Consider the following 22,971-nt stretch of genomic DNA (forward strand, 5'->3'; position numbering starts at 1 on the left):
ATTTATAAAACTGGATATTCTGTCAGAGGAGTTCAGATAAAACACATTTGTGCTTGTTTTACTTCCAGTTGTGTTTATTTAGAAGATAAACGTCACTTGACCTCCGTAGCAACGTAACGTAGCAACGTGATACATGATGAATGTTTTTCTGTGTATTTCCCTTATAAGCCGGTGAATATTTGTACATTTAAAATGTTTTAAGAGTGTAATGAATCACTTCCAGTACAGTTAATTTCAGGGTTTCCAAAGTAAATTGAACTACCTACTGCAGTAATTCATACCAAAACAAGGCATACCAAGCACCGATTGAATCTGCAACTTTTGGCAAAGTGCCGTATTCGCATGCTAAAACGTTTGGGACTTAAAAGTTTACGGGATAACTGCAGTCGGCATAAGCGCATTGCTACAGCCTAAAGATTCGATTTCATGCTTCATAGTAACTTGGGAACACAGTGGTCCTATTGAAAGGACGTACCAGAAAAGCACAATGAGCTATTTCATCATGGCAACCATATCATTTTGACGTAGTGTTAAAAAAAATCATCAATTTAATATAGTTGTTTATAATTTTAATGTTACTTGGAAAATTAGTTCTTTTCTGTCCAGCATATTGTGTAGGAATAAGCTTCAACAGGAGAGGGAAACATGTTAATTTGCTTTTAACAGTAACAGTCATGATTCATTATCACACAACCAATCAGTGTTTTTGGGCGAGGAACATTTGTACTTATATCACATTATATTGTATCAAAACCCTTCATTATCAGATTTCTTTTCAAAACAAAATTCAAAAAATATATTAATATATTAACTGTGACAATGATGTAATAAAATCTGGACAGACAGTCTGCTGAATGTCTGCAGGCTGGTGCTGCAAGTCTGGCTGTCCGTGATGTTGTTGGGAATCCGTCAGAGGATCACGCAGAGCTTTGAAGTGTGCCGCAGGCTCCGGTAGGCGTGTAGACGCTCCTTCTTGGGGTCGGCGGGAACACGCGTGACGACGGGCATGCTTTCCATGGCTCGCCGGCGGTGCGCACGGTGCAGCAGGATGCGGTAGATGCCGGTGATTGAGCTGCGACAGTCCTTGCCCTGGTTATTGCGGATGTGCTCCGTCGTGATGCCCAGTGCCTCCAGTGTGGCCTTCACCTCCAGTTCGTCCTCCTCCAGCTCACTGGGCTCCGACTCCGCCAGATGCAGGGGGTTCAGCTGGAAGGGTTCCATGGCCCTGGGGAAGTCCACTGGCAGAAGCCACTCGCAGCCCATCATCTGATCCACGCCCCAGCGTTCTGAGGGTTGCGGCTGCAAGATGCCGCGGATGAGCTGCTGGAACGGCTCGGGCACCCAGGGCGGGATGGTGTAGGCGCCCTCCAGGATGCAGCGCTTCAGTTTGGCCACTGTGTCGGCGCGAAACGGCATGGTGCCCGTCACAATGAAGAAGAGCAGGACGCCCAGTGCCCACACGTCCACATAAATGCCCACGTAGTGCTCGTCACGGAAGAGCTCTGGCGCAGCGTAAGGAGGCGAGCCGCAGAACGTGTTCAGGGTCTCGTCCCGCCGGCTGATGGTGCTGAAGCCAAAGTCGCCCACCTTGACGCATGTGCTGCAGGTGTAGAACACGTTTTCCGCCTTAAGGTCCCGGTGGATGATGTTGTTGTCATGCTAGGAAAAGATACAGACAGATTTATTCACCATTAAAAGTATAAAAAGTACACTTGTGCATGTCATATACACGTAACTACATAATAGGCCTACATACGATTAATGACTTGTTTACATTGTGATAATTAAGTCTTCTTGGACAAACATTTCTTTACTCATCTCATCAATAAATTAGAACACATTCTCAGTGGGTAGAAATGTTCAGGAATACAGAGAGGAAAGGCGTAATCCCTGGCAAAGGAATGATGAATCATGGAGAAATCGGAATGCAAAGAACATGAAGTACATCCTGTTTGAGCAATCGGGGGGGGGTATCAGCAAAACACTCCGCTTGAAAATGAAAGCATGTGCCCTTTGGTAGAAGCCTGCATTTCACTATTCACATGCAATCCAGCGTGTCGGAATATCACACATGGTTTCATGCAGAATTGTATAAAAGTCTAACAGGTCTAAAGTGAATATTATATAAAGTACTGCTGTGCGCTAACAGCAAGGACTGTGAGGCACCACCCACTTTGGTGCGTGCTGAGCCACGGCAAGCACCCTGTGCCTCTGTGACTAATAATCTTGGTAGCATCACACATGGATGCTATAAATATACCAATCAGTTATCTGCTTTATTGATAGTTTGTGTTAATCAGGGAAATGGAGGAAGACCAGCTCATGCCAACGAATAAGAAGATTTCCATCTTGTACTTGGATTTATTAGGGAAATTGCCTGTAGGACAGGAATCTACAATGAGACCACATATTAGGTCTCGATTTGCTGAATATCATCAATACAACCGATCTGGATATAAAAATATGTGCGTGTTTGAGTTTGTCACTGTTCCATTTAACCAGCACTTGTGAAAAGACATACAGTTGTGCCTGTGGTTCACGAACGCTGTTGCTTACGAACAGTTTGGTTTGTGACCCAAAATTTTGTGAAAAAATGCATTGGTTCGCGTACAAAATTTGGTTGACGAACAGATTAATATAAAAAAGGAATCTGATCAGTGTCGCACCGGTGTTCTGTCGAATTTAGCTACTTTGTCGAGTTAGGCTACCGTAGTGCTAATCGATAGCCCTAACCCTAACCCCAAAAACCCCCCTAAAACCTAACCCTAATCCCAAGACGGTGGAACTGCACATGCACAGAAAGGCTCGATAGCACGTCTCAATAGGTTGCGTTTCCCTATTGTCACGCGTGTGTTTGCCCGTGTCTTGTGTGTACCCGGTCCGATCCTCTCGTGTATTTAGCATATGTAAATCTTCCACCGTGTGTGCATCTTGCAGTTCAGCATCTGACAACCTCGTGTTTCCCGTCTGTGTATTTGGGTTGGGTGCCTGTCGTGGTTCTTCTATTTACAACTGCACGCGGGGCATGCTGGGACAAAAATTATTTGGAAGGCTTGTGAACGAATTAATCAAATTTCTTATGGGGAAAATTGCCTTGGTTTGCGTACAAACTGGTTCATGACCACTTTCCTGGAACGGATTGTGTTCGTGAACAGGAGGCACCACTCTATTAGGAAAATTTTTAGATTTTGAGTTTATCATTAAACTTTGCAGGCTCTCCATTTTTGTACTGGTATTACAATACTTATACAGAATAACCTCACTTTAATATGGGGCAGCAGGTACTTGGAAGGTTGTAACTTCTGTTGTACATTCTGTTGTAACTCTTTAAAGACTCATCTTTTAATGAACACAATTTCACATGTGGATTTCTAGATAGATCTAAAAATAAGGTGAAAGCTAAACTTCTTCAAAACAAAACAAATGTGATTGCACACCAAACTGCTGTCAGGCTTGCTTCACACACCAGACTCAACAAAGTGTGAATTATGTCTAACATTTAAACATACACACAACAAAAAAAGAAAAAAAAAAAAACAAAGTATCAGCGAACTTCGGAAGCAGGGGTGCAGAATGTACAGAAGCTGAAGGACATTCTAACCATGTGCTTCACTGCAGACAGGATCTGGGAGAAGACTATCTTGCTGTCCGTGTCGGACAGCTTCCCGTCCAGGCTGATCTTGGTGTAGAGCTCCCCTCCCGGGGCGTACTCCATGACCAGATGCAGGCGGGAGAGAGTCTCCACCACCTCGTACAGCCGGATGATGTTGGGGTGATGCAGCCTCTCCATGCTGGAGATCTCCCGGGACAGCAGCCGCTGCGTCTTCTGGTCCAGTTTGGTCTTGTCCAGGATCTTTATCGCCACTTTGTCTGGAAGCGAGAGACAGAGTCCCAGATGGTTTAGCTACATGGAAGAAAGTCCTCAGTCATCTTTTCCATCACAACTTTTATAACAAACAAGTCTATGTATAGTTGTGTTCAGAATAATTGCAGTGAATAAAGCTGAAAATCCTTAATAGTTTTTATTTCCATACATGCAAATGCATTGGGAATACTACAAATTCTATTCCAAATCAAAACAAGAACAGAAATTCATCACATTTGTGTTATTCCTTTATAGAATGTGAAGGAAAGGGAATATTAGGCTGCTCAAAAAAATAGCAGTGTCCACATTCTTCTTTAAAAACTCAAAGATTCACTGTATGAACTGAAAAATATTTTAAGATTTTGCTTTCCTTTGAATCATTGAACTAATATTTAATTGTATAACAACTGTTTCTGAGAAATGCTGCACATCTGTGTTGTATGGAGTCGACCAACTTCTGGCACCTGTGAACAGGTATTCCATCCCACGATGACTGGACTACATTTCTTGGTTTTGCTTCAGAAACAGCATTTTTGATGTCACCCCACAAGTTTTCTATTGGATTAAGGTCAGAGGATTGGGCTGGCCACTCCATAACATCAATCTTCTTGGTCTGGAACCAAGATGTTGCTTGTTTACTGGTGTGTTTGGGGTCGTTATCTTGTTGAAACACCCATTTCAGGGGCATTTCCTCTTCAGCATAAGGCAACATGACCTCTTCAAGTATTTTGAGGTATTCAAACTGATCCATGATCCCTGGTATGTGATAAATAGGCCCGCCACCGTAGTATGAGAAACATCCCCATAACATGATGCTTGCACCACCATGCTTCACTGTCTTCACATTCAGTGTTTGGGGGTCATTTGACAAACTGTCTGGGGCCCCTAGACCCAAAAAGAACAATCTTGCTTCCACCAGTCCACAAAATGTTGCGGCATTTCTCTTTAGGCCAGTCAATGTGTTCTTTGGCAAATTGAAACCTCTTCAGCACGTGTCTTTTTTCAGCAATGGGACTTTGTGGGGGCTTCTTGCCAATAGCTTGGCTTCACATAGGCATCATCTGATTGTAACAGTACTCACAGGTAACTTTAGACCTTCTTTGATCTTCCTGGAGATGATCATTGGCTGAGTCTTTGCCATTTTGGCTATTCTTCGATCCATTCGAATGGTAGTTTTTCGTTTTCTTCCACGTCTTTTAGGTTTTGGTTGCCATTTTAAAGCATTTGTGATCATTTTAGCTGAGCAGCCTATCATTTTCTGCACTTCTTTATATGTTTTCCCCTCTCCAATCAACTTTTTAATCAAGGTACGCTGTTCTTATGAACAATGTCTGGAATGACCCATTTTACTCAGAATTTCAGAGAGAAATGCACTATAACCAGCATGTACAACATTTGCTGCCTTCCTTCCTTAAATAAGGCCCATAATTGGCACCTACTTTTTCACAGAATAACCTCACGAATTGAACTTCACACTGCTATTATTTTGAACACGCCCCTTTCAAGTAATGATTCTGTTACACATAATCAGCAGCATGCATGTCATGACTGTTGGGTCTGTTGGTTTTCCATTACTCTACTACACCTACTAGTAAATTATTTGCCATGTAGAAATATAATTTCTACCAAAAACGGTGATTGATCAGGTTAGTGATGTCGGACTGCTATTATTTGGAACACAACTGTACGTCATGCTATTTATAAGCAACTCAATTTACTAAAGCCATTCTTTTGCTCCAGTAGTTCAAAGGTCCAAAGTTATTGGCATATCTCCTGTATTACATGGATAATGACAGAATATTATATGGTAAAATGGGGTTTCCTGTTGTGTATCATTCAGAATAATGGTCTTGTTCATATATGTTTTCATCATTACACCAATGTAACCCACTGGATATTTTGGGTGCCTCACTGCCAGAAGGTGGTCAGCTTGGTGTGACAGACAATAAATCTCTGCTTATTAGGTTCATGGTGGATTCCAGCATATCTGTTATTTTTTGTGCAGAAAATCCTAAGCAAACATTACTGCAAAACACGTCAAGGCATCAGGCATACTGGAGTCTCACAGCAAGGACCAGCCATACCAGCTTCTTAACGTTTTATACAAGCATTTACAATTTGCTATACAGTTTTTAAAATATTGAATTGTCAAGTTAAAGAATAACCTCAATTAGAATGTTAATGTGTTGATACACACTGAATAAACATTTTAATGATGTTAATCATTTGAGGTGAAAGTCCACTCATCCTTTAAACCCTAACCCAGTTCAGGGTCACAGGGCATCCCAAGCCTGTCCTATGTAACACGGCAAAAGGAAGGGCAACATACCCTCCCCACCCCACCCTACCCTACCCTACCCAGGTTTGTAATTGTATCTTTGTGGGGACTCCATTCATTTCCATGGGGAAAACTCTAATCCCAACATGACGACTTTAACCGCTACCCAGCCCTAACCATAACCATAAGTACCCAAACTACATACGACACATTTGGCATTTTTTGTGTTTTGATTGCATTCGCAGGTTTTTATAAAATTAAGGTTACAGCACAATGTGTGTGAGGTCTTTTCAAGTTCTCCAAAAGTTAGAAAAGCAGTTATCTTGGGGTAAAAATGGTTGTGGGAAATCGCAGTGACAGGGTACATTCAGTGTGTCAATGTTCTTTTCACTAAATGTATCCTATATATCTGATTATTAAGGCTTCTTTTATGGAGGAAAACAACCAGGAATCCACGAAAAGTACAAATCAAGCAGGAAAACACAGTGCTCTGCTGAATTAAAAATGTCATGTTAGGGTCAGTCCTCAGTTTGGCCCGATTTCACGGGAGCGGCAGAAACACGAGGCGCTCTTCAGGCTGTATGAAGCAAATGATGCAGTGCTTATCTCTTTCAGCTCTACTGAAGCGTGCAGTAATTCCATCCCTCTCCAAAAGTCATACAGCTCCTCTGTTCAAGCCATCTCATTGCCCTGTTTAACTCTGCTCTCTCCCATTATAACTAGGTTACCTTATCGGGAAAGTTCATTGCAGGCAAGTGATTAGCAATTCAGACATACAAGGCCCTGAACAGGGAGCATTTGAAGTGCAATCTGACCAAGGGTCCCGGGGCTAATGTTCCCCTATTTGTGTTTGTCTTAAGCCAATAAAGCCTCAGTTAACAAAACCCAGCTGGTTCTCACTGGACTAGCTGCATTGGAGGGATGAAGAGGGTCATCTGTGGGCAGGTGGGGAGGCAGGAGCAGCCTGTGATGGAGGGTCAGCTGGCTGCCTGCCAATAGGTATTACATGTTCCAGCTGGTTTATTAGCTTTTTTGTAGGTTTGTTTAGTAGTAGTAATAATAATAATAATAATAATAATAATAATAATAATAATAATAGATACTTTATTGATTCCCCTGGGGAAATTGTCTTTACGCCTCCCTCAACTTGCTCTTTTTCGTAGAGTAAGTTGTCCGCGAAGGGCAGCCACCCATAGTGCCGTCCAGGGAGCTGGGGGTTAAGGGCCTTGCTCAAGGACCCGCAGACGTGCTGAGGCTGGGTTTGAACCGGCGACCTTCTGATTACAGGCACACAGGCTTAGCCCACTGCAGCAGCAGCTTTATGTTTAAGTAATTTCTAAATTCACAACTCAATTTTGTGTTTGATTGAATTTTTTTTTTTTTTCCCCCCCTTTGGCAAACTTGCTCACCGACCTTCGACCCTCCATCCATCCACAGAAGAGAGCTGAGACCATTTGAATGTCTAAATATACGAATATTTACAGTTCCATGAGTTACATTAAAATGAATGCTTACTTCATAATATGGCTATCATGGCAGACTGTAAAGGTCACTCATTATATTTGAATTTAATGTATTTGTTTCATTTCAGTAGCACATCGCACCTTTGGTGAGGGCGTGGATGCCCAGCTTGACATGAGAGAAGTTCCCGCAGCCGATCTCACCGCGGACCTTGTAGAAGCCGATGCGGCGGCCCACCGTCAGCTCACGCACCACCCTGTCATCCTGGCACATGTCCAGGTTGAGCTTCTCCAGGGGCGTGAGTCGCCGCGGCGGGCCGCCCTCATCATCCGTGCAGATGTCGGAGCTGTCCTGGTGGCTCCAGCGGGCGTAGCGCTGGGTCCCGCCACCAGAGTCGGGCGCCATGCTCGGACACACGGCTGCCATCTGGGAGCCTCGGGGACGGTCCACTCACGGCCGGTGAGCTGGGTGCCTCGGGTCACCTGAGGTCACACGCATGTACAGACATTACTTCCTGCTCCGGAATTTATATACACACACGTTTGTAATTATATCTTAGTGGGGACTCTCCATTCATTTCTATGGGGAAAACTCTAACCCCAACATGGCGACCTTAAACTGCAGGCTCAGAGCAACCAGCAATGGAAGTCATTGGCTTGGCTTAAACTCGATTTAAACTGCAGCTAAGCTAATGACAGAACAATTGCAGTGATTTCCTTTTCTCTCTACCTGCCTCTGCATATGAATGTGTGTGTAATAAGTTTATATTACATTGTGAGGACCAACTGTTCCCCACAATGTGATAAAAACCTGCTATTTTGACGTGGGGACCACTCAGATTCCCAAGACCTGTGAATGCAATCAAAAAACTAAAAATGCTAGAAATCTTGTATTTTGTTTGGTTAGGGTTAGGGTTAGGTAGGGGTTAATGCTGCTAGAGGTCACGGTTTCTGCGATTTATCTCAAATCTGCTTTGGATATGGATTAGCTGCGGTTTCAGGACAGATGGACACAGTTGAAACACGCTGCCAAATCGGATGTTATTGACAGGCTATTTAATACTTTGAAATCTGTCACACTGTAGGCAATTTTGCCATTTATGGAGCCTTCGTGTAACCTTGAGCTAAAGGCAAGAGTACTTACACAGGCTAAGCTTGCTTACGCCACATTTAATCTTAAGGCACCTGGCTTAAATTATGAAGCCAGGGAGGGTTATAATTCGTGCTTATCCTATTTTTTAAGTATCGTAAAAATGACGACGGCCTACGCCATGATAAAAACAGCACGGCAGTGCTTGTTCTTCCTTCACAGACCACAACAATCTGGCACATCACCCCACATCCTCAGATACACAAGAAGATGCATGAAGTAGGCCAGATCCATCCTGAAGGACCCCTCCCAAACACCAAAGGTTTTCACTCCTGCCGCATATGTGCAATGGAGCTGAGACAAACAGACCCCGCAACAATGTCTTCTCACAAGCAGTGAGGCTACTGAATAAGTAATCAGGCAATTAGTGTGGAATTTGCACATTTGCATTTTATGTATTTTTAAATATAAAATGTTAATATTTTCATATTTCTATTTACCGTTTTACTTATTTCTCTTATACGTTGGTTGCACTGTTGAGGCGACACAGTGATTAGCGCTGTTGCCTCACACCCCTGGGACCAGGGTTTGAGTCTCTGCTGTGGCACCATGTGTGTGTGGAGTTTGCATGTTCTCCCCGTGTCATTGTGGGGTTTCCTCTGCATACTCCAGTATTCCCCCACAGTCCAAAAACACGCGGAGGTTAATTGTAGGTACCAAACTAGCCACAGGTGTGAGTGTGCCCTGTGATGGGTTGGTGCCCCATCTTGGGTTGGTGCCCCATCTTGGGTTGTTCCCTGCCTTTTGTTCACAGTCTAACCCAACCCTAAGTAGGACAAGCAGTTTAAGGAAATGGAAGCTTGCTGTACATTTGATGACTAAACTTTGATATCTTTTAAAATGACCTTTAATGCAACCTGGCATTGCCACAGAAGTCTACAAAAAGATACCTTTCAATTATAAAATACATCTTTTTAAGAGAAACTTCATTTCCAGTTAAATTCTTGCACCCCTTGTCACAGATTCTGCTGTTACTGAGGTAGTGCTTCATTTAGCTGTAACTAGGGGTGCACCGATTGCAGTTTTCTGGCCGATCAACGATCACCGATCCTTAGGCAACCTTACCTGCTGATCTCGATTTTTTTTTTGCCGATCTTGTTTCTTTCATAACTAAAAGACAGTTACTTCAATGTTTCCATTTTTATTGAGTAAATTGATATGAATACTCACAAAACATGAGGTAGTGTCCTCAAATATAAACGAACATATAAATGAGCATTGCTGTTTGAACTACAAAATCATATTTTTTCTTCCAGACTTTAATTTCTCTAATTTTGTAAAAAAAAAATATATATATATATAGCTGTTATGACACACTTGTCCAAAAAATAGGGAGGGAGGCAGCCTGCACTGCACCTCTCTCGGGAATGGGAGAAAAGGCTGATTTAACCCTCTGGGGCCTAGGGGTAGGAAACACACTTTCACTGACTGGGGCATGATCACACATTTCATCACACTTAATTCATGGCAAATAAATTATTTCTTATATATTTGTTTTGCCATTACACTCATCTTTATTTTAATATATATTGTAAATATGTCAGATTTTTGTTAAGTTTGAAATTTGACATCAAAGTATAGACATTGCAAAATGCAGTTTGGAACACTTGCAGAAACATTATAAAAGTACATAGTAAGCAATGCTGGCAGTGTGTTTTGATCCCAGATATCTGATCACCAAAGTCTTGGCTACATGAAGATGACTAAATGGTGTAGATGCAACATTAATTTGGATAAATAAATAAGAAAAACCTAACTCATGTAACTATTTCTGGCTCCTTTCATTGAATATGTAGCAACTTTCATGTGTATGAATGAGCCATTGTCACCTGGCCACGTCCCCAACCCCCTTTTATGGCGCTGAAGGGGATGTATCTGGATCGCGTTTCACCGTTGCGCTGTTAATCAAATTACCATGCGAATGCGATTTGAATACGCGCTAATGCGGCTATTTAGAATGTGAATAGCGATCTTCGGGTGAGAGCGGTACTACACGCCCCCGATGTAGGTAAAACAAAGTAAGATGACATGGTTTACTTTTTTGCCGATTTAACCTAATTTTTAAAACTTTAATACTTCCGACAATGGACGTTTTGAAAAGAAGACAGATTACGGATTTAGCCAGCGTTTTTTTCATGATTATACATTAAGTTTTCAGCGAGATATTTATAAACTGAAATAGACGCGAAAAGTACGCGATGTCGTCGACGACATACTCGACCCCAAAGAGTTAAAAGCATATAACTAAGATCGGTGGATCTCATGGGGATATGGTCGAGTTCTGATCCCCTCAAATTAACGTGATCGAGGCCGATCGATCGGTGCGCCGATCGATCGGTGCACCCCTAGCTGTAACACATACTGCTTACCAAGCAGCCCTTTCCCAGAGGGCCTCACCATAACGTGGTCCTGCCACGCAGGGTGGCGTCACTCGCAATTTTCTCATTGACGTCGGAAATCTGTTCATCTCAGGGTTTCGGTGGAGCAGCTCCTACTTGGCCGAGTCCATGGTCACCTGGCAACCACGCAAGCTTGTCCAGACCCGAACACGGGACCGTCACCTGTGCTGCCGTCCTTAGTATTCCACCACAAACATCGGTTCTCCAATCCAGCTTGGTGGTATCAGCCGCCTTAAATGCAGTTACTTTTTCTCTTTCCTTCTTGTTCAGCCATGTTCTTCAACATCTGCTTATAAGCCACATGTATCCAAAGTGAGTCGCATTGATTCTGCTGTTATTCATTTATGGACTCAAACATTCGTAGAAGTACGTCAGGCTGTGGAAATTAGTGAAGGCTACAAGAATTGGGGTCCCCTTTGATCCAAGACTGAAATGACACATGGACTAAAGAAGCTCTCACTGAGAGTTTGTGATCACCACCGTGTTGCCGTCACAAAGTCCCAGAAGCTATGGTGGGAATGTCCGTGTTTCTTTGAAGTCTCCTTCTTATGACCCCCCCACCAAAGTTGGCATTAGAGGATGTGGTGACGATCGATCCTAATTCTGCTTTCATTTAACACGCTAGTAAATTCCCGCTCCACTTCCTCGGGAATCCACACTCACCTACGGGAGAGAAGACAAAACTGAAAATGAGAACATTAAGTCACTGGTCTGGTGTTTCAGACGTCTGTTGTTGAGTCTCTAGAACCATCTACGCTGGTGAGGTCTTTAATAAAGGTTTTAACCTAAAACAATAAACCTGTGTGTGCTGCACATGCACGTACATACCATTAAAAGACGTTCTTTACATGGGGAGCTTTGGAGGTGGTTACTGTTTGTTACTCGTAGGGGAGGAGCTAATGAACCACCTGGGGAGGTAGGGAAAGGAGACGAGGGAGAGGAGGAGGTAAAACAGGTGGTGACAGAACTTCTCTAGTACACAACACCCCAACAGTGCTGCTTAGTGACTGAAATCCCTGAACATACATCCTGGATTTCCCTTAAGGAGTTTCCTCGTTTAATGCCTACACTGGGGTTATTCGAGGTCATGGTGCTCTGTGTTACGTGATGTGGGAGGGCACAATCATATAATTACTTACGTTTCTTTTCCAGAACATACACAATCACAGAATAACAAAAGGTAACTGGAAGGGGATTTTCATGAAAAGGGACTTTGGCTCTCTGTTAGAACATACGCGCTTTTCAAATATCATACCGTCTTAAACCGTTACTGGGATAAGTGTGCAAGCACTGCTCTGAAAATAGAATACATAAAAACATTTTTATTGGAATATTTCTCATTCCGTTTCATATCTCTTCCTGGGTGTATCGCTGCCTTGTGCCCTATATTGCCTGGAGTTTGCTCCAGGCCCACCCGTGATAAGCGGCAGTTGGAAGATGCTGGATGGATGGATGGACTATTTTCACTAGTTTGTAATAGTGTCAAGAGACGCATTAACAGAGAGACTGAATCCTCTTCATGCAGGGATGATCTGTAAGGCAAAGTAAGAGGATCACTAAAGACTGACGTCCCAAAGCCGTGTGCAGCCACATTAGAGGGGACAAAGGGGAAGGGGGGCACAGAAAAACGAGGCCCATCGGTCGTTGCGGTGAACGTGTACCAAGCTCCCCCCCCAGCCAAGTTTCTCAGGGGTGGGGCCGGACGCCGGCAAGGCTTTTTGCGAGCACTCCGGTGCCTTCAAAGGGTCCCGCACACGTCCAGGTCTGCGGCCCGGCTTGAATATGTCACCATTGATCTCCGCAGCTGAAAAGCGCTGTTCGGGAGGACCGAGGCCATGGCTTTGCACCACAAAGAGAGCCGGCCCCATCAATTAGCCCCCCGCACATGTGCGGAGCTCCAGGGCAGGTGTGCACACGCCATCTCTCCCTTCCTGTCCCTTTTGTGGTTCCTTTTAAAACGGCCGACAGATCAACTCGGCGGCAATTAACCCTCCGATGCATCTCTTTGTGCGTCACTTCCAAGCACAAGCAGTGACTCTGATCATGGTGTGCGGTGGACAGTATCCAAACCTGCCTGGTAACAGGCCACAATCAATCAAAGAATTTTATCGATCACCTTCTCAGGTACTGACGTGCGCCAACCATTAAAAGGACAGTAATTCAATCACACACTCTATAAAAGTATGTCTTTGACTTTTTGAAAATGGATTAAAACAACCACAAATCGTAAAAGTATCTCCACAAAACTACTGCAGTTTGATTTGGGAAAGTCTTTGTCACAATTCTTAGAGATGCACCAACTGAATCAGCCAACGATCAGAATCGGTTGATATAGGAACAAAATCGGCCATTGTTAAAAATTAGCTGATTTTTATCACTGATAATTCCCTTTAAAATGGTGACACATATTGCTTTGCACACCCATGTACTAAAGAGTTACAAAAATTTCTGCTGGGGGGAATTATTTTAACATTGAGTACTTTGCAAACATTGTTTTGCAAAAATTTCATGAGGATCTACAACTAAACATTTCAACAACAAATTTGATTTCTCACCTTTAGATGAGACAGGGAAGAGTAGAAAGGGTTTCTGAAACACAAACCCATTCCTATAAAGGCGGCGGCAGTACTGGGGAATAACGCTGGCCTCCAATAACGTAAGCATTTAATAGCAAAAGAAAATTCAGTGCAGACAGTGCAAATCAAGAGATAAGAGTAAAATCACAATTGCTGATTGGCCTTTCTGTGTTGTTGTATGCCAGAGTTGGTGTTTACTTACCAAAACATAAATACATTTTTCCTATTTTACAAAAGGAAATGTATTTATTTATTTGGGTGGAGTGCCCATTTAAACTCATTTAAGCAGAACCTCCTGAACAATCGATATCGGTATCAGTTTTTCAAATAAATCGGCTATCTGTATCGGTCTAATAATTCGACGATTTCTTGGCAATATAAGTTATGATTATGAACTACTGTCAAATATTTGTTAAAGGAAACATTGTTAAATGCAACATTGCTTTCACTTAGTGGAGCTGCATGATGTACCTGATTCAATGAAATGTCAACAGTACAATGCTAATTGCAGAGCTGCTGGACATGACGTGTAAAGTAAGATCAGGCGTCTACAGAACTGCCTACAGGTTGCACAACAGGAAATCGGTCCAGCTGGCAGGAGGTGGCCCTGCTGCATTTCCTCGCGAAATAAGATGGAAAATATCTCCGAAAAGCAGCACTAGAATCATTAAGAAAATTTGTAATCACACAACCTCAATTAAACTACCAATGACAATAATAAAACTGGTCAACATGACCTTGCCCGTCCCAAAAATTCCAGCTAAACAGTGCCACAGCAGGTCATACCAGCAGTCGGCTCAGCTTACAGATTTATTTTTTGGTTTATTTAGCAGCGAGTGTCAGATAAATGTGAGCACAATACCACAATTAATGCTGAAAGATGAGACGTGGCCATCATCTGATACACGGCCTCCGCTCACCCATACGGGGACTGCCAGCTGTGACTGAGCTGCGCAGGCGGGAAGGCCAGTGCCGTAGCGTGGCAGTGCCAACTCCGCCGCGCTGGCACTAAAAGCAGAGCCTCTGTCCACCTCCTCGCTGGCTCTGCTGCTGCCTCCATTGACCAAGAAAATTAAAAATGACAGGGACAGCCAGTGTCCCAAAGCGGGGACACTCTCAAGCTCTGCTCGTCTCCAGCCGGCTCCACTTTAATATTCCCAGCATGTGAAAGCCCCCCCCCCCCGGGACACAGGCAGGGGTGCTGGGGGGCTGACGGCTCTCGGCACATCAATGGAAGCATCTGGAGGGCAAATTCATGCTCTCTCTCCACATCCCTTTCTCACCCAGGCAGCTGAAGTGGCCGTGATGATTGATTAATTATGAACCAGCCCCCCCCTTAGATTCAGAGCAGAAGCCTCTTCCATTCGTTTGGATGTGGATGGATGGCAGCAGACAATGAAGTCCAGCCACTGTAAGATGAGCTTGGAGAGAAAAGTCCACCTCCACGCACCATGCTAACTGGGGGGGGGGGGGGGGGGGGGCTACAGGGACTGCTTCTGCTAAATGCATTTTTTAACGTTAAGGAGGAATATGCTTTAAACTGCAGCGTAATCTCAAAGTAGTTCAGGGGCACACATTTCTTTTTTCTTTAAAACGCTGATGACAGCATTAATACTTAAGTCCGTCTATTGTTTCACCAACGTTAACATTGAAATACACATTTAAAGCTCATTTCAGCAGCCCAAGAATTGTAACATGGCTGTGACAATCAAGAGGAATGTGAGGACAGAAAGATAAAATCTCTTAATGAACTACTGATTTGATTAACATATGTCACCCAGACAAGTTTAACAACATTCCTGGCATTCATGGTACATGTATCCCTGAACGTCCAGCCCTTCTGCATGTACCTTGTGGACGCAGGTAGATACTGAACACAAAAGCACATGCAAATTCACACATACAAAATCCTACTTACTATTGCACAATTCGGCAGAACAGAAAATAATTACAAAATGTAAAGCTAACATAAAAACCATATAAAAATCAAGGAATTTGGGAGATAACGGATTTTCTTTTGTATTTTTTTTTCTTTAATAAAATGCCACAGCACGACAGCAAGTACATGTTGATCTGTTGTCACCAGTCTACTAAGGTATTAGAATTAGACCTCAGAGGCTTGCAGACCTCGGATGATGTCTAAGCGAATCAGACGGGCATATGAAAGCACACGTCGCTGTTTTCATCAAAGCCCCAGGGTTCCCGCCAAGTCGTGTATTTGCTCAGAGGCGGCTCTCAGAGACAGCTGGTCAAGCCAACCGCAGAAATAAAACAGACTGACTGCAGAACAGCTCATTACATGTGACTAATCCTACCCCTGCCATCCACTCAGTTGGGATCGTCGGCAGAGCTGCTGAGATCTCATTTGCAGCCCTCGCCTCCTCAGAGCCCAATACACCAATTGTGGTGACATTAACACCATGATACAAGTCATCACTGTGAAAACACCCTGTCCCTTTAAGAGTCAGCAAGTGTGGACAGGAGAGATTAAAGGGGGGGGGGGGGGGGTCACTTAAGGCACTTGTGTTGGGGCCAAAACATACAGATAGTCAATAATGGGGTTGCCAATGCAGTCACAACTTTAATTTTCAAAGCTTTGTGGAATCGTTCCCCAAGTTTGATGTTTGGACTATCCTACATTGACTGAATGCAGTGACAGCTTTCACAGTGCAATTAAATGCCAGATCCCTGCCTTAATTAAACATAGTCCTCTTCACTCCCAAGCAAAGAAGCTTTACTATTTGTCATGAGCCATACAGCTTTGCTTCTATAAAGAAAACAGCATCCAAGGCAGACAAATGAGCCTTTGACTCTACAAGACACCAAAACCTATACATTCTCTTCAGAAATATGCTGATGTAAATCTTCCGTCAGGATTGCAATTTTACAATAAGCAAAAAGACTAGTTGTGCTTTAGTAAAAGGTGGATTATCCAAAAACGCTGCACTGTTTTTGCAACAAACTGGCAGCCGATTTCTTTTTTTGCCCATTCAAATTACATAGGAAACGATCTATGCCAACATACAATATACAGAACCACAAAGAAAATCATCATATCGAACCTAAGTGAAACTAAAGTAGCCCATCTGTTACTTTTCCAACTACTTAGCCATATCAAACTTTTTGACCAACTGCAAGGCCAGTGTGATCAGGGCAACATGAGAAGGGCCATCTCCGCTACAATTCACTTCATGTTTTATTTACTTCGTGTTTGTTCTCATGCAGCATATGGCTCTGTGGGTTAGGAATCTGTGTCCGTTCTCTGGCTCAAAACCCACGGCACCTTTGAGGCTTTGAGCAAAGCCCTTAACACCACTTGCTCCAGGGACTGGCTGACCTTGCTCTCTGCTCCTCACTTTCATGTCGTTTGGAGAAAAGTGTCCAATACATAAGTAGACATTTATGAAGATCTGAAGGGTTTAGTTGAGTTTCACATTAATTTGATGCATGACTTGTTTCATTTAGCATGGTCTTTGATTCCTTCATTCCCAGGAAGAAAAAAGTATTTACAATACTCTAAAAGCATTCATTTGATATCCTAAGTTGCCACAAACCCTGGTTGTGATCTGACAGTGCAACCAGTGACGGCAGTACAGTGAATGTTAACCAGCCTCTAAGACCACATCTATAGAGGGGAGATGATGTCATTAGATTATGTCATTAGCAAGCATCATATCAAGTCCTGCCCTGGTCCAAAAGTAACACCTTCCAGTGCAGCTTTCACTGGATGCAGCCCCCAGCAGAAGATTTAAAAACATCAACAATCATCAAAACATGTTTCTATTACCTCACATCAGTTCACACAAGTTTCCATCATCCACTGAACCACAATAATGGCAAAAGATCTGGTTCCCAACCAATCCTTTCCAACTGTAAAATTTTGTGAACATGGGATTAGTAACATTTGTTTTGGTTAAATTACTTTATTATGATTTTTCTAAGGAAACACAAACTATTTCAACCATGCAAAGATACAGCAACGTTATCTGGCCCTGGTAGAAACAGAGCTTCACAGAATGGAGACTGAGGCCAGAAGCATCGGAGTCCTGGGAAGCTGGGAGGGACGCAACTGACGAGAAGGTTCTGGTCTGAAACTAAACCCATGACAGGAAGCCACACTTTCCAAATGGCCAATGGAAATTTCCATGTGTGCAAGAACTTGTGAATGCTGCTAAAAATAAACTTTTTAATAATATAAATATATAAATAATAGTTCACAGGCTAATTATCCTGAGATATAAAAATAATTTATTCTTGACATTGTCATATATGTATGCATACCATACTTCTAAGAATGCTTTTTAAAATGTCATGATATCTGTAGAAACACCTGAAACTTGCATGCATTTTGACGTTTCATGCATCTTGCAGATGCTACGTGATGGCTTAAGGATTAGCACTGCCAGCTCTCAGCTCCAGGGCTAAGGTCTGACCCCAGGCTCAGGCCCCCCATGTTTGCACAGGTTTCTTCCAAGCACACCTGTTTCCACCCACAGACCAAAAACATGCAGCTAGAAGAAATGGTGGCTATTAATTTCCCTTAATACGCGCCCCGTGATGTACTGGAACCCCAACCAGGGTGTTCCCAACCCTAAACCCCATGTTCCTGGGATAGGCTCCAAGTTCACCACAACCCTGTGCTGGATAAGCAGCTAAGGGTTCCATAAATACACGCACACATTATACAACGAGTACTTCCAGTAACTGCTTGTCCAGCCGAGGCTGCATTGATTCAATGCCTTGACATGGAAAAAAGGGAAAATACTTTACTAACCAACTGCATTTATACACTGATATGAAACACATTCATACATTGATCTGTAATAGGGAAATAACCAGTGGCCGAAGCTGGATGCCTTGCTTAGGCAGATAACTTTTATTTAAGGTAGTCTGGGTTAAACGTAAGTGAACAAAGACAATGTCCGTTTAAAACTAGGGTTTTAACTACCTGAAATCCAATAAATTATGTGACCAAGAAGAAGAAATTCAGCTTCATGATACAGGCCCCAGTTCTCCACTTATTTCACATGTAGTCAGCAAACAGCATGCCAAGAATGTTGCTGACACACACACACACACACACACACACACACACACACACACACACCGGAACAAATGTGTGATTTTAGGATTTACTAATGTTCTCAGCAATCAAACTTTATTTACTTTACCTGCTAAAACATGTCATCAGATTTACAGTTAGCCAAACTAAATTTAGCGGACTGGTCCGCTAATGGTTTTCAAAGTCAGCATGAACATAAGAACATGAATGCTAATCTGCTAACGAAAAGGTTATCTTTGCTAATTGGCAGGTAGCGGACTAGCGGAACCCTGCTCTCCAGTGGAAGAGGGAAAAAGCGAACAGGAATTGGTCAAGAAAAAGCTCACGTTTTCTGTATGGAAATATTTTATGTCCCAAAGAGCAAAATAATTTATTTGTCGGCACTGCTTTGTGTCTGCTTGTACAACTCAAGGCACAAAACCAACTTACTTGACAGATTCAGATAATAGATAAAATAGATGACAGATCATTATTATTCAGCTATATAGTTAATTTTCAATTCCTAAATATCGCAAAAACTTCAAATATCGCAATGTGAACTTTTCCCAATATGGTTCAGCCATAAATCATGTAATACGCTGACAAAAAAAAATAAAAATATCAATATGTTTATTACATAACATATTCTGTAAGATGATATAGCTAAGTGAAAGGGTTAACGTTGGTTTTACCACCAACTATTTTGACAAACAGGAATCGTAAAACATAAATTAAGCAGAATGGTTTTAAGTAACAAAGCGAAAGACAGGCTAGGCTTCTCAGAGGATAAATGTCACATATCTATGGCTAAGCTCACACTATTCGCCGAGTCCAACAAACGTGAAATCTTCTTTTAAGATGTATTTGCATTGCAGTTTTTCTGTGTCATGTTTAAGTTCTGCTTTGCAATACTGACAGAGCTTAATTCTCATTCACTCAATCAGCAGTGTTTCCACAGAACTAATGCCTTTGCTCTTTATTTAGATTCTCATGTGCGATGCACCGTCTTCCATCTGCCATACTGCAGAGTAATCGAGAAGGAAAATTTAAAAAGATGCTTTTTAGTAATAATCGAGTTTAATCAGGTAAACATGACAGCTCTAATCTGTAGGTGAAAGTATTTGACGTGTATAAATTAAAACTCAAAATTAATAAAAAAGCAAAACATAAAATAAGCAAATGAAATACACCATGAATAGAATGGCAGTCCATCAGAGGGCATCCATCCACATTTGATTAACCATACAAATGCTATTCCTGTCATCTGTTTTTGGCACTTCAAAGCAGCTCGATATGACGCAGATTCAAAGGAAGATAGCGGACTCACTCTACAGCTCTAATACTTTTCATAAATCCCTGCAAGACCCTTTGTGGGTTAATTAAGCACAAACGGTCCCTTCTTTTAAATCTATTCAGGGCAAATCAAACAAACACTGCTTTCAGCATCTGAATAATTCCTAGCCCTGCAATCAATAAGTTGCAACAATGCCTTGAAATACTGTACTCCATATTTATTTGTTTGATTATTTTTTATGTATCAGATCGGGGGGGGGGGGGGGGGGGGGATGGTTAGAGAGTGATGACACAATGCTAACCCCCCAAAGGCTATGTCACCCCCAGCCCTCAAATGTAAGCCCCAATGGGGTACGGGCCTGGGTGAACCTGGTGCGACTAGCAGACCTCCAATTCATGTTAAACATCAGCAGGGACAAACTCAGCAAGTCCCCTTGCTCCATTTCATGACAGTCAGTGCCTGTCATGGTTACCGCCAAACACCCCCCACTTTCACACCCCCACTCTTCTGTACCGTGACCTCAGTTTAGACCTGTGATCACGTGATTCCTGGTGCACGCCCTTTGTCTAACAGCCCGTTGTTGGTATCATTGTCGTTTTCATTGGAACATGTTCATTTTCATGCATAGGTAACATTCATTTTCAAGCCAGGCTGAGTAACAGCTGGTGGCCACTTGGAACTGCAGCATTCGTCACGGTTGCAGTTTTCGTTCGGATAAAACAGTACTGCGGGGCTGCCAGCGGTGTGGCTTGTATAACAGCTTCAGGTATGTAAAGCACAGGAGCACTTGCATGAAAGGCAGCACCTATATAAATGGACACAAGTGAAACTTGCATGAAAACACAAATGTTGATATGTGGTTGCTGGAGGCCTCAAAGACTCCTGGTTTTGCACCTCAACGTTGCCCATAAACGTTACACGATTGATCTGCATTGTTTTTATTGCAACTGTACGGTGACTTTACTGTAATTATTTGACTTTAACAGATAAATTAGTCTGCACCAAAACAGCCAGCCAACCTCTTCTGTTTGGTAAACTGACAATATTGAAGCAGGATTTAAGCTTTCCCCACTGTGCTTCATGCAAGTGAATATAGGTACGGCCGCGATGTGAGGGGGGTAATATCACGAGGTGCAGCGCTGACTATTAAAAACTGATCCTTCAAATCTTACAAACGCAACAATATCATTATGCACATCAAAATGTACATGTCATATACGTTATATATGGTCGACTGGTCAAGCAAAATACATTTTATAACATGAATGTCCCAATTAAACTGAAATTTATCCATACCGTTATAGCGTAAACCTACACTAGTAAATCACGAGGTAGTACGCAGCCATATGCTATTATGTACAATAAATTGTGATAAAAGTTCACGAGCTGAACGTTTCCAATACACCACAGTAATGCTGCTTAACGTAAAATTCATCGGCACTTAGTAGTGTTTTGTGTACGGCATCTAATCATTATGAATGCAAAGATTACTTATTAAATCAGTTGCTCCACACTATTCGGAGAACATTATGACGGTAGGCGAAACATACAATCGATGCAATAATAAACCCCATACATGCGAGCGTTAACTATAACATGTGTGCTGTAAAATATACTATATAACAATAAGCGTATTATGCAGCTTAATCATCGCATCGCAAATACTGACTCGACAGGTGTTCACCCGGAGCTGTTCAGAGATTTACCTTATATTCGTTTCTAAGACCCAAACATTACATCCGAGCGACCATTTTCCAGGAGAGTGATGCCTGCCGTCCTGATCACCTCGGTCGATGGGATCATGCTGGAAGATTACACACAGCTAGCAAGGCACTGCAAGCCAAGTACATTTTAAATTGACGCTCTCTTACCTTGCTGAGATTTCTGAACGGACAACGCAGGTAAGCATCGGGGAATGGGAATTTAAACTGGTGTCAAGTCCTTTTTTTGCATGAATGAATACGTACAGCAGTCGCGCTTTCAGGATCCCCGAGCAAAAGCGTTCGCGGTGAAGACAGTTCATTGCCGTTAGATGTATGTCGGAGGCTCGCAAAATGACAAGCGCCTCGGCGTATCACGAGCTGAAGGAGGCGGGATTTATAGGCGCATTCAGCCAATAGGAACACCGAATGAGGCGTAAGTTCATGTTTAGGCCATTACTTAATTAAAAACAGATTTAGAACATGTATGAGAATGTTTTTTTTTCTATTCACAGTTATATTTAAAAGAATTAGGTGTTGCTATACAACATATAGCAAAAGGAAAACATCATAAACAACAGTATGAAAAAGATGTTCGTCACTTATCTTGGGGACCAGCAACCGATATGAACGATCATCACATTATTATCAACTTCTTCCCCAAGCGCGAACAGGTGGTATCTTGCTAAAAGAAGGCGGCCCCACATCTCAGACACTAAAACGTCTTAAGAAAATACATGAACAAACAAAATACAAATAAAGACGGCGTAAAAATCTTCAAACATGTAATTCTCTGAAGAAATAATAACCGTATCAAAATAGGTTCTTGATGTGATGTAAAATAGTTATTCCCTCCGTCAGGGGTCAGCATCGTGGCATATCCTGACGGATATTGTGATCAAAAGGCATTTTTTTTACCACGTATCTTACGCAGTGTATTTTCCTTTATCGCCGACACAGACGCTCCTTGCTGCGATCGAGCACGTTTGCACCTGTATGGACATGGTGACCATCCCGATCCCTGTCATTACTAGACGCTTAATATTTCTTAAAGCCAATAATTGCCATACACCGTGGTCGCCAACTCTCATGTATCTGGCGTGACACTCACGCTGTCTGACTCTCACGCTCACGCAAAAAAAACTTATGGCGAATCTATATTCCATTATAAACCTAGAATTTTATGTATCAAAAGCGTTAGAATGGTC

General features: G+C 42.6%; 1 protein-coding gene across 9 annotated transcripts; it reads right to left on the reverse strand.

Moving 5' to 3' along the window:
* Positions 1-17: 17 nt before the first annotated feature.
* nim1ka (NIM1 serine/threonine protein kinase a) lies at positions 18-22,630 on the reverse strand. 9 transcript variants are annotated; one of them, XM_023802963.2, is made up of 7 exons: positions 22,031-22,630; positions 21,770-21,867; positions 11,981-12,060; positions 11,151-11,815; positions 7,748-8,086; positions 3,602-3,870; positions 18-1,659 (listed from the first exon to the last, which is right to left on the reverse strand). In XM_023802963.2, exons 5-7 carry the CDS (start codon positions 8,028-8,030, stop codon positions 910-912), a joined length of 1,302 nt encoding a protein of 433 aa, XP_023658731.1. In that variant the 5' UTR covers positions 8,031-8,086; positions 11,151-11,815; positions 11,981-12,060; positions 21,770-21,867; positions 22,031-22,630; the 3' UTR covers positions 18-909. The 9 variants fall into 9 exon arrangements, with proteins under 9 accessions (XP_023658731.1, XP_023658730.1, XP_023658724.1 ...); XM_023802962.2 differs by having other exon boundaries at positions 21,770-21,896; XM_023802956.2 differs by having other exon boundaries at positions 21,935-22,630.
* Positions 22,631-22,971: the final 341 nt, after the last annotated feature.

This window comes from Paramormyrops kingsleyae, chromosome 2, assembly GCF_048594095.1.
Source record: "Paramormyrops kingsleyae isolate MSU_618 chromosome 2, PKINGS_0.4, whole genome shotgun sequence".
NCBI lineage: Eukaryota > Metazoa > Chordata > Actinopteri > Osteoglossiformes > Mormyridae > Paramormyrops > Paramormyrops kingsleyae.